This window comes from Bison bison, unplaced genomic scaffold, assembly GCF_000754665.1.
Source record: "Bison bison bison isolate TAMUID 2011002044 unplaced genomic scaffold, Bison_UMD1.0 scf7180017864180, whole genome shotgun sequence".
Classification (NCBI taxonomy): domain Eukaryota; kingdom Metazoa; phylum Chordata; class Mammalia; order Artiodactyla; family Bovidae; genus Bison; species Bison bison.
In genome coordinates, this window is record NW_011494752.1 from 12,944,744 (window position 1) to 12,961,700 (window position 16,957).

Below are 16,957 nucleotides of genomic sequence, written 5' to 3' on the forward strand. Positions count from 1 at the left end.
TCCCATGCGCACCGCCAGGCCCCCAGGCCCGGGCCGCACCACCAGCAGCGGTCGCGGCCCCTCCGCGGCCCCCTGTCCCAGGAAGGCGTGCAGCAGCTGCCCCGCATCGGCCGAGCCCGCGCAGCGCTCCCAGGCGCCCGCGGGCGGCCGCAGGCTCCGGGCCACATAGGCCCCCAGGAGTCGCAGCCTCGGGTCGGCGCCGGGCTCCCCGTCCGCGTTGTCCTCAGCCTGCGAGGCCCGCTCCTCCGCGCTCGGCATCGCGCGCAAACCAGGATGCCGCGGTTTCCCGGGCGACGGGGACGCGGCCAGGACTCCCTCCTCCGTTCCCCTCCTATTGGACACTTGACTCCCGGTCCCGCCCCCTCAAGGCCAATAAGGTAGGAGAGGCTCGGCAAGGGAAGGGGCGGGATCGCGTCTCTGTTGCTAGGAGACCATCTGAGGGGGCTGGTTTCCAGTCTAATCTAGAGGATTCGAGGTGCTCGCCTGTGACTGTCCAGGGCAATGGCTTTTTGATGAGGTACGTGGAGCCGCGATCAAAGGTATAAATGCTGGTAAAGGAGGCTGCTGGCTAAAGTCACATTAAATTCTTTAGAGGTCTTCAGTCACTGAAAGTCTTATGGTTCTCCCACCTGCTCCCAAAATGTGTAATGCAAAGGTAAAACAATGTCAAATGTAAGGGAATTCAGCCAAGTTTTTATAGCTTTTCCATGATAACTGAAATGTTTTATAACAGTGCTTGTGTGGCTACTGAGCATTTAGAATGTGCTGTGTTACTGGGGTGGAGAAGGAAATGGCAACCCACTCCAGTGTTCTTGCCTGGAGAATCCCAGGGACGGGGGAGCCTGATGGGCTGCCGTCTATGGGGTAGCACAGGGTCAGACACGACTGAAGCGACTTAGCAGCAGCAGCAGTGTTACTGGGGAACTGGATGTTTCATTTTAGTTAACTTTAATTAATTTAAAATGAAATAATCACATGTGGCTAGGAGCTGTCATATTAGGCAGCTTAGCTTTAGAATTCTAATACCAATTATGAAAAAGTAAAATAGTTTTACTGTCCTGCTTTGTTCTTTTCTTAAGTGTGTGCTTAATCTGACAAATGGGGCCTCGAACTCTGACATCACATTAATTTCCGTGAGTATGGCAGCAGTTAGTTCTTTAAAAAAATTTTTTTTTTTACTGCACTGTGCAGCATGTGGGATCTTAGTTCCCTGGCCAGGGATTGAACCCAGTCCCCCTGCACTGGGGGACGTGCAGTCTTAACCACCAGACCTCTAGGCAAGTCCCAGCAATCAGTAAATGCAGCAAAGCACTATTAAATATGTAGTGTCTTCAAGGCCTCCCCATCCTATGGGGATCTTGTCTATGTCTGGATCTTGTCTTCAGAAAGATATAATGTGAAGCACCTCCCCTGACCTCAGAAATTAGCATTTGTCACCTGCCAAGTCCTCCATGATCGGGATATAAAGAGCTTGGCCTGTTGTGTGCCTGTTAGGTGAGAATGGGACAAGGAAGGGGACAACCTGTGCAGCTGGAGGCCTGCAGGTCTGAAATGAGTCCCTCTCTGTCCCCCCAGCCTAACTTTAGTCACCAATCTGAGAATGCAGACTTTCTGGGTAAAAAGAACATTTATAATGGGCTTCCAAGGAATATTAGCAGAAGAAGCACTTATTCAAGGAGGCTTGGCTAATAAGAGCCCCTCAGGAAAAGCCAGTGGCCGGAAAGTAAAATGATTGATTGGAAGGTGCTGTGATTAAGAGTGTCCACTTTACACCATGAATCTTTAAGTTTGTAGAGTGTGTTTTCTCAGTGCTGGATTAAACAGTAGGCAGACCAACCAGGAGTGAATGGACAAAGCAGAAGCACTGAAACAATTTTTAAAATGGATTTGATAGTTGACATTTCTGAAAAAAGCATTAGGGAAAAATAGAAATGTTGGGGGCTTCTTACACATATCATAGTTTAGTTGGGTTTTAATTTTTCAGATAGAAAGGCATCCTTATTGTTTTCATGCTCGGCAACTCCAGATGTGAGTCCTGCTCATGCTTTGTGTGTAGAGAGAATTTAGAGCCATTAAGTTCTTATAAACTCTTCAGACAAAATTCCTGCCTCCCCCTCCCCCTTCATGACCCATTTTATCCTTCATTTTCTATGTCCCTTTGCCCCAGTATATAAAATAATAGACACAGAAGCCTGTGGTGATGACTCAAAAGTGTCTGAGAGTGAAGGCTCCAGGACACTGGCGATGTCAGGTTTTGCTTTTTTTTTTTTTTTTTTCTGTTGAACATTACATTGTCTCCATTTTAGAAAGAGATTGAGGGGGATGTCTGTATGGGACTTATTGAAAACAATCCACATTGTCTTTCTATTGTGGAATTATGGTATGAAAAGTAAAAGTTACAAGTGTGTTAGTTATCTGTTGCTATGTAATAGATTACCCCCAAAGGTAGCATCTTAAAATAGCCATAGACTATTGTATTATCTCACACAGTTTATAGTGGGTCAAGAATATGGGATCAGTTTGGCTGGATAGTTCTGGCTCAGGATGTCTCATAGTGTTTCAGACAAGATGACATCAGGGGCTACATCATCTGAAAGCTTGACTGGGGCTGGAGGAACCACTTCCAAGATGGCTCATGCCCATGACTGGCAAGTCAGTGCTAACTCTCTGCAGGAGGCTGCAGTTTCTCAGCATGTGGCGCTCTCCCCTGGATGCTTGAATGTCTTCGTAACATCTTGGCTGCCTTCCCCTAGCCCTGGTGATCTGAGAGCAAGACAAGTCCAAGTGTCTCTTAATGATTCGCTTTGAAGGTCCCACACTGTCATTTCTACAATAATCCCATTAGTTACAGACTTTCACCCTATTCCCCGTGAAAGAGAACCACACCAGGATGTGAATACCAGGGCATAAGAACCACTGGGTGCTCTCTGAGAGGCTGGACACTATGAAGGTATTAAGGAAGATGTTGAATCTGTGTAATTGTTCACATGAAATAATTGTCATTTCTTTAAGAGGCTTGAACTTGCTTCAGTAGGCATTGCATTTTGTATATCAGATATTTTGCTTGAAATGGCTGGGCGCAGTTCCTGTGTAACGCTTTTAAATAATGATCTCTGTACATTCTGGATAGTCATCATTGACAAGGTTTCTTCATGCAAGCAAGTAATGCAAAATTTAAAGCCTTTTAGAGTTATTCGAAAGTGAACAGGTGACATTATATTTACATAATCTAACAGCTCTTCCTTTTCTTTGTTGACAAATGTTATATTGAGATTTCTTGTGTGCTGCTAGTGGATACTGAATCTAAATCAACCTTTCTGTATCAAATATTTGAAAGTAATGATTCCGTTTTCGTTCAAAGAACATGCGTGACTTGTTAGAATGGTCTCCTCCCAGCCACCTTGAATGCCCTAAGTGAAGATGTCAGACAGTCATAGGCCAGATATATTAGATACATACAGAAGGAGAGTCCAGACTACTTGGGGCTCCATGCTGGAGATACATATAAGAGTATTGATTGTTATACTGTGCATAATAGCAAAATTAGGGAAACAAACCAAGTGTTCATCCATGATAGAATGTATAAATAAATTATGGTGTACTGTTCATAGGGGCTTCCCCTATGGCTCAGTACAGAAGACGCAGGAGATGTGGGTTTGATCCTCACTCAGGAAGATCCTCAGGAAGAGGGGCATGGCAACCTACTGCAGTATTTTTGCCTGGAGAATCTCCATGGACAGAGGAGCCTAGTGTGCTATAGTCCATGGGATCGCAAAGAGTCAGACACAACTGAAGCGACTAAGCACACACACCCTATTCATAGAATAAAGTACTACACAGCAGTAAAAATGAATGGACTATAGCTGCACGCATGAACAGGATGAATCTCAAAAGCATGATGTTGAACAAAAAAAAGCAAGTTACAGATGAGTATATTAGAGTATATTTATTAGAAGTTTCAACCTAAATGAAACAAAGAATATATTTTCAGATATATATATGTAGTCATCTAGAGAAAAGGGAAGGAGTGATTATTACAAAATTTAGATTTTGATCCCTTCTTGTTAGGGTCAAAGAGACATGGGATAGTAGAGCTTTTATGTTCCTGGTAATGTTTTATTTCTTAACCTGGCTTACGTGTTTTCATTTTATCATTCTACGTAAACTGTACATCATAATTCTGTACTTCTTTGTAAGTATGATATACTTCACAATTATAAACAATAGAAATGTGTCACGCGAGTGTATGTTCCTCGGTTCTTTGTCTCGTCACAACAAAGATTTGGAGCAACGGACATTAAAGCCCTCGGCGTGTCACAGCTCTCAGGTCTTGGACAAACCGTGCTACAGCTCTTAGGCAAATCAGTGTTACAGCTCTATTTTATTTATAAGATAGGAGGAGAATCCAAGACTCGAAGAGAAGAGAGTGGAGAAGTGCGTGGGGAGGGAGAAAGAGAGAGAGAGAAAGAGAGAGAGCGCGCATGCACGAGGGAGAGAGAGTCAGAGAGAAAGCGCTTTGGCTCCTCCTTTTATATGTTTTTTCCTCCACCTGGGCCTGCCCTATGCAAATTGGGCTTAGCCAGGAGTGCTGTTTGTTCTTTTTGTTCTACCCGAAGTTTTCACTCTGGTCCTCGGACCTTCCTTGTCTTTTAGCCACCGCCATTTTGGACTCCTTTTCCCTATTCTACTTACCTAACAAAAGGATGTGTCATTTCTTGTACTCTGAGTATTGTGGGGCAGTTCATTTCAGTTGTTGTTTAGTCGCTGAGTCGTCTCCAACTCTTTTACGATCCCATGGACTGTAGCCCTCCAGGTTCCTCTATCCATGGGACTTTGGGAATAAATGCTTATAATTCATTAGATTTCTAAGATTAAATATCAAATATTTTTAAAATGTTAATTGATCAATTTTACAAATTTTTACTTAGGTCTATTACTGGTGACTTCTTTCTCATCAGATCTATCTTACTTGACTTCTTGGCTCCGTTCAACCCAGGAGAGTCCAGATTCACTGATCTCTTTGCTTCCATGACAGCAATCTCTTGTCAGCCACTTCCTCTCGTACTCTTTTTTTGCCCATCCCTTCCATGTAGGTGTTGCTGTGGCATCTTTCAGAGCTCCTAGTCCTCTCACTTTAAAATCTCTCCTTGTGTGAACTTGTATGCAATTCTTCCCTTTATGCTGCTGCTGCTGCTGCTAAGTCGCGGCAGTCGTGTCCGACTCTGTGTGACCCCATAGATGGCAGCCCACCAGGCTCCCCCATCCCTGGGATTCTCCAGGCAAGAACACTGGAGTGGGTTGCCATTTCCTTCTCCAATGCATGAAAGTGAAAAGTGAAAATGAAGTCGCTCAGTCGTGCCCGACTTTTCGCGACCCCATGGACTGCAGCCTACCAGGCTCCTTCATCCATGGGATTTTCCAGGCAAGAGTACTGGAGTGGGGTGCCATTGCCTTGCTAATGGCCCCCAAACCCACATCTCCAGCCCAGAATTAGAGAGGTATACCATTGTAGGATAATACCCATGTTCTGTTCAAAGCTATATAGAAATTATCCCACAGTTTCCTAAAACTCATTGTTGGAGAGAATTCTGAAGCCAGCTTGATTTTTGATCCTTTGTAGGTAACATTTTGAAACGACAGGATTGTTTAAGGAAGTTTTTGTCCTCCCTTTTTTTGTGATTTTTAAAAATGTTTTAGGATATAGATAATGTCCCATTGAATGGATTTTTGCCTGAAATTATGACAGCCTGTTTGGTTCTCATAATGACGGGTTTCTTCACAGCACGATTTATTGTTGCAGGGAATCTTTGACTCCGTTGGCACTCTCTGGTCTGGTTTTCTGATCATGTAAACCGATAGCGTGTGCTAACAATTGCAAGTAGGGGGTGCATTTTGAAATACTAATTGAGGTTTTCTATTCCTGTGTGTTTGGATGTTGCCCTGCGGCTCTTTTACTTGGTGAGTTAGTGACATTTAATGCCTCGGGGAGTGTGACCGCAGCCTGAAACAGTCCATTGAATTTCTCAATCGTTTTTAAACACAGAGCAGAGACAGTAGCGATGAAAGCCATGCTACTTCTTCTCTTTTATTGTGAAAGCCAAGCACTTAAGGGGGAGAAAAGGTTTATGTTGTGTTGCTCCTTTGGTTTAATTCCAAGAGCTTGGCTTTGAATACACAGGGCAGTCTGGAGGAATGAGAGGTTAGAATGTGAATGCTAAGCTGTAGATGGATAAAAGCCAGTGGTGACTTGATAAGATTTCCTTAAAAGGAGAAATGAGAATTCTTGCTAGGATTGGAGTAGGGGGACTTCCCCATAGCTCAGTGGGTAAAGAATCTATGTGATTTGGCTTAAGCTAACAGGATTATTCCATTCCCTCGGGGCAGTCACCAGTTTTGCAATGGACATGTGACTCCACTGGGGCTTCCCAGGTGGCTCAATGGTAAAGAATTCATCTGCCCATGTAGGAGACACAAGAGATGTGGTTTCAATCCCCTGATCGGGAAGATCCCCCAGAGAAGGAAATGGCAACCCACTCCAGTATTCTTGCCTGGGAAATCCCATGGAGAGAGGAGCCTGGTGGGCTGTAATCCATGGGGCAGCAAAAGAGTTAGACACGACTTAACAACATGTGACTCCATCAAAAGAGCAGAGTCAGACCCAAGGCTTTGGTTTGACTGTTGGGATAAATAATGTCTTTCTAATTCCTCCTGGACTTGAACCTAGAAGGATAAGGGCAGGGCTTCACACCAGTCAATCCTAAAGGAAATGAATCCTGAATATTCATTGGAAGGACTGAGGCTGAAGCTGAAGTTCCAATACTTTGGCCACCTGATGCAAAGAGCTGACTCTTTAGAGAAGATCCTGAGGGAAGAACTAAATGATTAGAGAAGATCCTGATGCTGGAAAGGATTGAAGGCAGGAGGAGAAGGGGACAGAGGATGAGATGGTTAGATGGCATCACTGACTCAATGGACATGAGTTTAAGCGAACTCCGGGAGATGGTGAAGGACAGGGAAGCCTGGCATGCTGCAGTCCATGGGGTTGCAAAGAGTCAGATACGACTTAGCAACTGAACTGACTTGAATGGGACCCCCTTGGTACCATGAGGGGAAGAGTCATCTGAAAATGGAGCAAAAAGGAATTCCCTGGGGGTCCAGTGGTTAAGACTCCACACTTCCACAGCAGGGGCCATGGGTTCAGTCCCTGGGGAACTAAGATCCCACATGCTGCACTGCATAGCCAAAAAGTTAAAAAATTTTAAAAAAGAAAAAGGAAAATGGAGCAAGAAATGAAGATGGACGGCAAAGGGATTCAGCCATGAATCCCTATAACAACATTGTTAATTGGCTATACTCCAGTATAAAATAAAGAGTTTTAAAACGTCTACTTATCTATTTTGCCTGTTTGTTAATCCAGCATTAAAACAGTTTTTAAAAGCCTGTCAAAGGGTGCCCATAGAAGCAATAAACTTTAAAAAGAAAGAAAGAAATGGAGAAGAGAAAGCAGTTGCTGACAACACTGTTTGAGTCCACACTGGACTCTTCATTGACGTGAGCAAAGACATCCCCTCCCCAGGAAGCCAGTTGCTGTCCCTCTTACTTATGAGTCACACCGAAGCAACTGTCAGGGAAAGAAACATTTCTCCAGGAAAGAGGAGAGATGAAGATATATTTTGGAATCCATCAGGGAGACACTTGAGGAGAGAAAACACAAAAGGGCCTCTTCCTGGAACAGTTCCTATAGGACACGTGAAGGGTGAAACTTCAATTGCTTCGTTTGTCATATAAGGACTCCAGATCACGGACTCCGTTCTTGATTTTCACCCTGCTTTTAAATCGAGGCAGTGAACCAGAAATTAATACGGGCACATTTCCCTGTGTTTATTCACCATTCAATGTTTAATTCCCAGAAGGGTGAAAGAAATACTTACTTAATTAAACGTGCTGAACAGTAACCATCCTCACTTGCTTTTCACGTAGACTTGTCTCACAGAAATACGCCGTGAAGAGTCGATGAAGCTATTTTTAAAGAAACAAATTTCGCACACCACTTAATTATAATAATCTATAGAGTGTAACTGTACATTTTCCACCCCAGGAAACAGGTGGGCAGAACAAGGAAAGCTGCAGAAAGCACACATTCTCAGCTCTTTTTTTGTGTGTGTGATTGCGAGAATTCTTAGGGCTTGGCATTCACTTTAGTCCTCGGCTATGAGCCTCTTGATTTCGAAAGAAATAGTATATTTCAGATGCCTGGGGTGCTAACCCTTCCGGTGGGGTGATTACATATTTTCTAAATATATATCTTCAGTCGTGACTGCATCATTAAATGAAGTAGGACATGTATTATCAAACATCTGAAAATTTCTGTTCATCCCTGAGCTGCTCATGTGGGTGGGTGTAGAATGAGGAGGGGGCTGGAAAAGAGTTGTGATTAGAAAATGAATTCTATTCTTCATGGTGCCTGGAACTAAGAAGAGAAAAGATCCTTGATTCTTTATCTCATTGTTATCTGCTGTCATATGCAAAGATAACTTTCCTGATTTTTCTCCAGTAAAGATGAAGTTCTCAGTTCTTTTCCACTCTCTTCCTCTTCTTCAGGGGACAACACCCTTCCTAACAGGAGACACAAAACTAGATGGACCAAGTTACTTCTAGGATATAACAGATATCCCCAAGAAGAATTTTCCAAGGGGTTACATAGGTCTGTCTAGTCAAAGCTGTGGTTTTTTTACAGTAGTCACATACGGATGTGAGAGTTGGACTATCAAGAAAGCTGAGTGCCGAAAAATTGATGCTTTTGAACTGTGGTGTTGGAGAAGACTCTTGAGAGTCTCTTGGACTGCAAGGAGATCCAACCAGTCCATCCTAAAGGAAATAAGTTCTAAATATTCATTGGAAGGACTAATGGCTGAAGCTGAAGCTCCAATACTTTGGCTGCCTGATGCAAAGAACTGACTCATTTGAAAAGACCTGGTTGCTGGGAAAGATTAAAGGCAGGAGGAGAAGGGGACAACAGAGGATGAGATGGTTGGACGGCATCACCGACTCAATGGACATGAGTTTGAATAAGCTCCAGGAGTTGGTGATGGACAGGGAAGCCTGGTGTGCTGCAGTCCATGGGGTCACAAAGAGTCGGACACAACTGAGCGACTGAACTGAGCTGAACAGATCAGTTGGAGCTTCCCTGGTGACTCAGTGGTAAAGAGTTCAGTTCAGTTGCTCAGTGGTAAAGAATCTGCCTGCCAACGCAGAAGACAAGCATTTGGTTTGATCCCTGGGTCAGGAAGACCCCCAGGTGAGGAAATGGTAACCCACTCCAATATTCTTGCCTGGAGAATCCCTATGGATGGAGGCATCTGGTGGGCTACCATCCATGGAGTCGTAAGAGTCAGACATGACTTAATGACTAAGCCATTACGCTAAGCCATAGATGTATGAGGGTAAGGAAGCCCAGCTCTGACTGACTGACTTGGAACTTCTGTATTTTTAGTTGAGCAACCAAACCATGGTTCACAGACATGTTGTGTTTAGCCAGAACACACTGGCCCAGAGAGTGTTTTCATTTTAAATGAATTGCTACGTTTAAAAATCAGTGTACTTTTCATCCTTTAACGTATTAAAGACAGGCCATTCTGGGCCGGCATTTTTATGTCATAGCGACTCACTGGAGGTGTGCTGTGCTGTCTGGTTTCATAATCATCTCTCCCTCCTAAGGGGTCTCACTTGTCTATATTGGGCCAACATTACAGATAGTCTAGAAATTGTGTCTCCTTGAAGGCAGGAGTTATTGTCTTATAAGGGATAAAGCAGGGAGTGAGGGGGACTAGGAGAACCAGAGAGGGTGTGCTTTTACCAAGGGGAAGAGCAGCCACTCACTCTGCCCACCCGACCCCTGTGGCAACTGTCGATTCACCAATTCCTCAGTTGCGAGCGGGACTGATGGACTCTGCCTATCAGAGAGCTGTCAAAGCTGGGTCCAGGAAAGGAAGAAAAAGGGGGACAAAGGTCAGAGCAGGTGATGCTCGACTCTTCCCCTTAAGGTGTGTGCCCAGTACACCTTCTCCCTTTGGTGCTTGAATCTACCACGTTTAAGCCAAACCCTGGATGAGCAATGGGGCTCCCTTGTAAAGGAGGTTCTGCTGGAGGATGGTTATGTTTGCTACTTTGTTTTCTGGAAACATGTGGCATCTTTATTCCAACTGAGTCCTCCAGCCCCACTTATTTTAAAAATTAAAAGGATAAATTTTACTTTTTCCATAATAAAAGGAATGCATGTTCACTATGGAAAATTGGGAAGATGCATGCAAGTAAAAGGAAATTTAAAAATTACCTAGACTCACCACCAATAGTTAAGAGTAACTCACTCTTAAAAGTTAAGAGTAAGTCACTCTTAATAGTTAAGAGTAACTTTCTTCCAGTCATTTTGCTACACACACACACACACACACACACACGGAGATACATTTATATACAAAATGATCTTATGATGTTTATAACATTGCCTATGCTGATTATGTTCTGATTATAAAAGTAATGTATGCTCATTCAGTTCAGTTCAGTTCAGTCCCTCAGTCGTGTCTGACTCTTTGCGGCCCCATGAATCGCAGCACGCCAGGCCTCCCTGTCCATCACCAGCTCCCGGAGTTCACTCAGACTCACATCCATCGAGTCAGTGATGCCATCCAGCCATCTCATCCTCTGTCGTCCCCTTCTCCTCCTGCCCCCAATCCCTCCCAGCATCAGAGTCTTTTCCAATTATAGAAAACTAGAAATTATCAAGAATTTAAAGAAATAACTATAAATCAAATAGAGTCCCCACCACTTAGTGATGATTTGTTGCTATTATTTACTTACTCTTTTATCTATGCATTTTATACATACATATGATTCAGAGTTTTTTAAAGTATTGTATAAACATCACAGTGCTAGATGAACGATGACTAGAAAAGGGGGACTTGTGACAAATACTAGCTACTGCCAAGTAGTTTATTAGCTTATGTGTATGTATACATGTTTGTACAGGTACACTTGTATGCACACATATATATTTTGGCTCACTATGTGGCATGTAGGATCCTGAGTCCAAGGATCAAACCTGTGCCCCCTGCACTGGAAGGCAGAGTTTTAAGCACTGGACCACCACATAAGTCCTAATCTATAGATTTTTGTAAAAACCATTAATGATGTGGATAACTCAGTATGGTTTTTAATCATCAGAAAATGACTCAGTCCTCAAGAGACCCCTGTGTTGCCCTGTGCAGTTGAAATTTTGAGGACAGGGTGAAAGTTCTGGTTCAGCACAGGATCCACATGAGTCTCCCTGGTCTCCCTCCCTTCAGCATGAAGTCCTCCAATCCCTCTCTGCAGTAGAGTCCTAGGGATCCCTCTGAAATAGAGCCTTGATCTTGTCACCATGCTTCCTAGGGGCCTCAGTGCCGTCTCTTTCTTGGGATAAGGCCAGACCCCTTAACAGTGGGGGATGCAGTAGTTCCTGCTCACGAGGAGACAACAGGAGGGTTGAATGAGTTAATACATGCAAAGTGCTTGGGAATCATGCCTTGACTTAATGCCAACTATCACTGTTCTTCTTTTCTGCATTTTTTCTCCATACTGTGGGGGACAAGGGTACTCATAGCCCTAAATTCATATCATTAAGACCCATTCCTTGAGAAGGAGGGAATTTTCTCTCTTTAAGTTTTGGTTTAGAAACGAAAGAATCAGACTGGTGAGGGCTTCCCTTGTGGCTCAGCGGGGTAAAGAATCTGCCTGCAATGTGGGAGACCTGGGTTCGATCCCTGGGTTGGGAAGATCCCTTGGAGATGGGAACAGCTACCCACTCCAGTATTCTGGCCTGGAGAATTCCATGGACTGTATAGTCCATGGGATTGCAGAGTTGGACGCGACTGAATTGACTTTCACTTTCACTTTCAATTGGTCTGGTCTGCATTACGCACCTGTGCTGGGAGTTGGCATGTGGTGGTGTCTAATACCCAGAGGCGTGTGGGGCACCACATGGTGGCCAGGATGATGGAGGATGACGAATCACATGTCTTTGTGCCACCTTCTCCCTTCCCATGCTAGCTCTCTGTAGGATTTTTCTGCTCCTGACATTAAAGCCTTGTCTTCTTGTAGCCCATTGACGATGTCATGGTTTCTCATTCCTACAGCTTTATGATCCTCTTTTGAGGCTTTTCCATGAATGTTTCCTCTACTTTGATCCAAGACATTGTGCAAAGGTCCCATGCCAGATGTGTTTATCTATATAATCATTACATTGTTTATATAATACCAAGCAAGTAAGTCCTACAACTTAATTCCTTCCTTCTGTCCCCTACTTTCCAGGTTATTCTTAGAAAATAAGTCATTTGGTCACTTCACAGCTTAATAATTAATATGCCTAGTTCATTAGAACAGTAACAATTCCAAATTAATGCAACACTAAAGCATCTTCCTGGCCTAAGCTCAGGTATACTGGGGTTTGTCAGTGTCCCTTTGATAAGGGAGGGGCTGACCAGTGACAGTGGAGAAGGGGCAGCTTTTCCAGCCAGTTCCTCTGTGGGTGAGGTCATCCCTCTAGGTCACCCAGAGCACAGAGCTGAGATTCCTGTGCTTTAAAGCAGGTTTCCACTAGCTGTCTTACACATGGGAGTACATATGTGTCAATCCTCCACCTCCCCTACCTCTGAGGGGTGGTGTATAAAGTATCTGATAACTGCAGAAGCACGTATCAAAATCTAGATATCTTCTCATAAGTCAGATGCAAGGAAACGTGCAAAAGAGTGAAGTGATTCTACCCTTGTTACTGTATTTTTGGAAAGTAACAGTTATTTCTCACAGCAGTGTGTTATTATGTTGACACATCATGGATTTATTGTTTTTATTTTAAAATGACAATATGTAACTTTTTAAATGGTCTCCATTTTTGATTTATAGTATAATAAATGTATATAGATATATCCCACCCAAAAAAAGTTCTTTGGGATCCTCAATACTTTTTTAAAAATTGGGATATCAGTGCTTTAAAATGTGTTAGTTTCTGCTGTACAATGAAGTGAATTGGCTATTATATATATATATATATATTATTTTTTTTTTTTCCTTCCTCTTGGACCTCCCTCCTAGCTCCCCATCCCATCCCGCTAGGTCACACAGAGCACAGAGCTGAGATTCTTGTGCTTTATAGCAGGTTCCCACTAGCTGTTTTACACGTGGTACTGTATATATGTCAATCCTTCTTAAGAAAATGAAGAGGTAAAATATGAACCACTCTTGAAAGTGGGTCTCAGGATATGGGTGTCCCAGGTTTAAAATTCATGACTGTAGCTCAGAAATACAGATATTTCTTCCTTTCTCTGTAACAGTGGTTCCATGCTGTCGTGGGATCTGAAATTCCTAATCTTCAGACATATCCTTCAGATTCCTAGCCAGGGCACTCATTGTCACCTGAGTGCCTCTGAGAGGTGGGAGCCTGGTGTTCAAGGTGGGGGAAGGGCTTGCTCGGGCAGGGTTTGCTCTATATAGATCTGTCTTGCTACCATTGCCAAGCTGCCATACCTGCCATATTTATCAGGAATTTTCCTCCCCGAAGCTGAGCAGAAGTCTATTCTGTCCTCAGATCCTCCAATCTGTCTGGAGGATTCTGTTGTTCCCCACCCTTGTCCCCCCATCCATAGGAGCCCACCCAGTGGTGATGATCAGGACCCTCAGAAATACAAGTGTCTTGCTCTCTTGCTGTCTTCTGTGATTCTCCGTGAATCTCTTCTCTTGATGCAGAAAGGTATTTCTCCTGTCCTGTACAGCCGGGAAGGACTCTCCCTCCACATTCTATATGCAATCTACTGTGGTTTCTTATCAAGCAGGGCTCATTGATACTTAAAGGTCAGCTTTCAATATCATAGGAAACAATTTCTCTTTCCACTCTGTGGCTCTTGCAATTACATGACAAGCTTTGCTCCTGTGAGCTTGACAAAAGTCAATTTTGAGAGTCAAGGTTGAACAAGCCTTCTTCCTCTGGTCTCTAGCTTTTCTCTAGGAGCAGAGAGGTGGTGGGTAACTGTTGTTCGGACTGGTGGGAGATAGAGTAGGGGTAAAAGGAAACGGGGGCGGGGGGAACCATCAGTTTAAAATCATCACTCTGTTGTCAGGAAATATTTTAATGCAGTTTCACAGAATTCACTGTTATCACATCCTGTTCATTGTCTTCTCTGGAGTCTTAAGGTTGGAATTAAAGAGTAGATGCTATGTTTGTGGGCTGCTTTCTTAATATCTCAAGGATGTCCAATTGTAAAGACACTGCTCAGGGTATGGGCTCATCCTCCGCTTCTTTTTCAGAAAGCTGTCTACAACTCCAGGGGTGGTGGAGTATGTGATCCAAGGTTCCCTGACCACAGTGATGGGACCAGGGATAGATTCTTGACCCAAAAGGTGACAGATTGCATTTTCCAAGGATGGTCATAGCCGTCCCTTCCATCAACATGCTTTTCTTACAATGAAACCTTGCTACAGTCTCTTTAGGTAGTGGAATCTGTGTCCCCTCTCCCTTGAACCTGGACAGAACTCCATGACTTAGAGAGCATACTATGTAACTTCTGAGGCTACAGCACATGACATGCTACAGCTTTTTACCTGACTTACTCTCTCCATATCTTCCCTATGCCCACTCCCTCTCTTTCATCCTATCTCTAGATACTTGCTCTGGGAACCCAGCTGCCATGTGGTAAGGAAGTCCAGGCCACATGGAGAGAATGCATGTAAGGGTTCCAATAGGTAATCCTGTTGAGGTCGTGACCAGTACCTAACAGCCAGACAAGTGAGTGAGGAAACCACAGAGATGCCTCCAATCCCAGCCACCACCCAACAGCAACCACATAAGGGACCCTTAGTGAGTCTTGTGTGGTTGATCTCACACAACCCTCAGAACCATGAGGGATTGCAACAGTAAAGAATTGTTGTTTACACTATTAAATTTGGGGAGCTTTGTCATGCAGCAGTGGATAACCAATACACAAGGGGAATTGTTTATAGAGATTTTTTGGATTTTTTCCCAGACTTTTTGGAACTGAGGTACAAAGAGACTGTGTCAGCTTGCTACATGGGTTAGATCTAGGAGATTATGCAGATAGGACTGCAGGTGTCACCTTAGTCAGGTTCAGCCATGTGTGAAGGGAAACACACGCGAGAGGAATGGAAATTTGCAGAGAGAAGGAAATGAGATAGGGAGAGAGTGTTGCTAGGGTTTTGGATGACTTTCTGTCTCTTTTTCAAAGAATTTCACTGAAAGCTAGTATATTATTATTATTATTACATTTTGGCTGCACAGCTGGGCCTGTGGGATCTTAATTCTCTGACCAGGGATCGAACTCACACCCCCCGAGATGGAAGTGCAGAGTCTTAACCACAAGACTGCTGGGGAAGTCCCTGGATGGCTTTCAACTTCTTAGCTTTGAATAGGCCCACTTATATATTCTGAAAGGAAATCAGTCCTGAATATTCATTAGAAGGACTGATGTTGAAGCTGAAACTCCAATACTTTGGCCTCCTGATGCAAAGAACTGACTCATTTGAAAAGACCTTAATGCTGGGAAAGATTGAAGGCAGGAAGCAAAGGGGACAACAGAGGATGAGATGGTTGGATGGCATCACTGACTCAGTGGACATGAGTTTGCACAAACTCCGGGAGTTGGTGATGGACAGGAAGGCCTGGCGTGCTGCAGTCTATGGGGTCACAAAGAGTTGGACACGACTGAGCGACTGAACTGAACTGACTGATACATTCAAGAATTAGATCCTGTGAGATGCTTTTATATCTAACAATGATAATTAGTATTAAATTTATTTTCATTTAGTGTAATAAATAATCATTATTAAATTAAATATTATTACTACTATTAAAATAATATTATCTTTTGCCTTGACTAATTTCAGTGACTTTTTGTTTCTTGTAACCAAATGACTCCTGATTAAAACATCTGCTAACCAATTTGAAATAGCTATGGACATACTGGGCTTCCCTTGTGGCTCAGTAAAGCCACCTGCAAATGTGGGGGATTCGAGTTCAATCCCTGGGTTGGGAAGCTTTCCTGGAGAATGAACTGGCAACTGACTCCAGTATTCTTGCCTGGGAAATTCCATTTACAGAGGAGCCTGGCCGTCTACAGTCCCTGGGGTCGCAAAGAGTTGGACACAACTTAGGGACTAAACAACAACGGACATGCCACTGGCTTTATATAGAATAAATCTGCTGCAGAAAAGTTTTACCTGCTTTAACCCTGAGGACATTTTGAGGGTTTTGCCACAGAGGAGGACCATTTGCCTCTGTAAATTTCCAGTCTTTGGCTGTCAGCACAGCATGGCATCTGTGATGGTCACTGATGCTACTCACTGGATACTTCCTGCTCCTCCTCTAGCTGGAAGGTCATAAAACCACACGTCCTGGCTCCTCTGGGGTGGGTGAGACTGTGTAAGCAGACCATAGTGGACTGATATGTGTCACTTCTGGCTGCCTTTTAAGGATCCTGGCCAGACCTTCCACAGCTCTCTTTTTTCTCGATGGGAGGTGGTGGGGGGTTGGGGGAGACGGGGAACATGACAGATAGTAAGGGCTCCAGCTGCTGCTGAGCCCTCGAATAAGGACAGGGCAGGACCACAGAACGAAGCCCCCGCTGATCTGCAGCAGAGTGCGAGTAGAAAATAACTTTTTGATAAAGGAGATTTGAGAGTTGTTTATCACTATAGCAGAATCCAGCCTATCCTGCCTGATTCAGTGATTCTGCATCATCCATCGCCAAAAAGACTAGGACCCTCCAGAGAAACCTCCCTGCACAGCCCCTCCCACTTCCTTCACCTTGGCCTCTGTCTTGCTTCCTTAAGAAGTTCCAGAGGAGCTGCTCTTCCTCCTCTGATCCTCCTACACCCCAGGGAATGGATCTGGTCCTGGGTCCCCATCCTCACCTGA

The 16,957-nt window shown here is 44.0% G+C and overlaps 1 protein-coding gene across 1 annotated transcript in view; it reads right to left on the minus strand.

The window, feature by feature from the left end:
- DNAH9 (dynein, axonemal, heavy chain 9) overlaps positions 1–258 on the minus strand; it is a 286,597-nt gene extending 286,339 nt beyond the window's left edge. Inside the window, exon 1 of the mRNA XM_010843000.1 lies at positions 1–258. This exon is cut by the window's left edge and continues 31 nt beyond it. Coding sequence (XP_010841302.1) covers positions 1–258 — 258 coding nt within the window.
- Between the last annotated feature and the right edge of the window lie 16,699 nt (positions 259–16,957).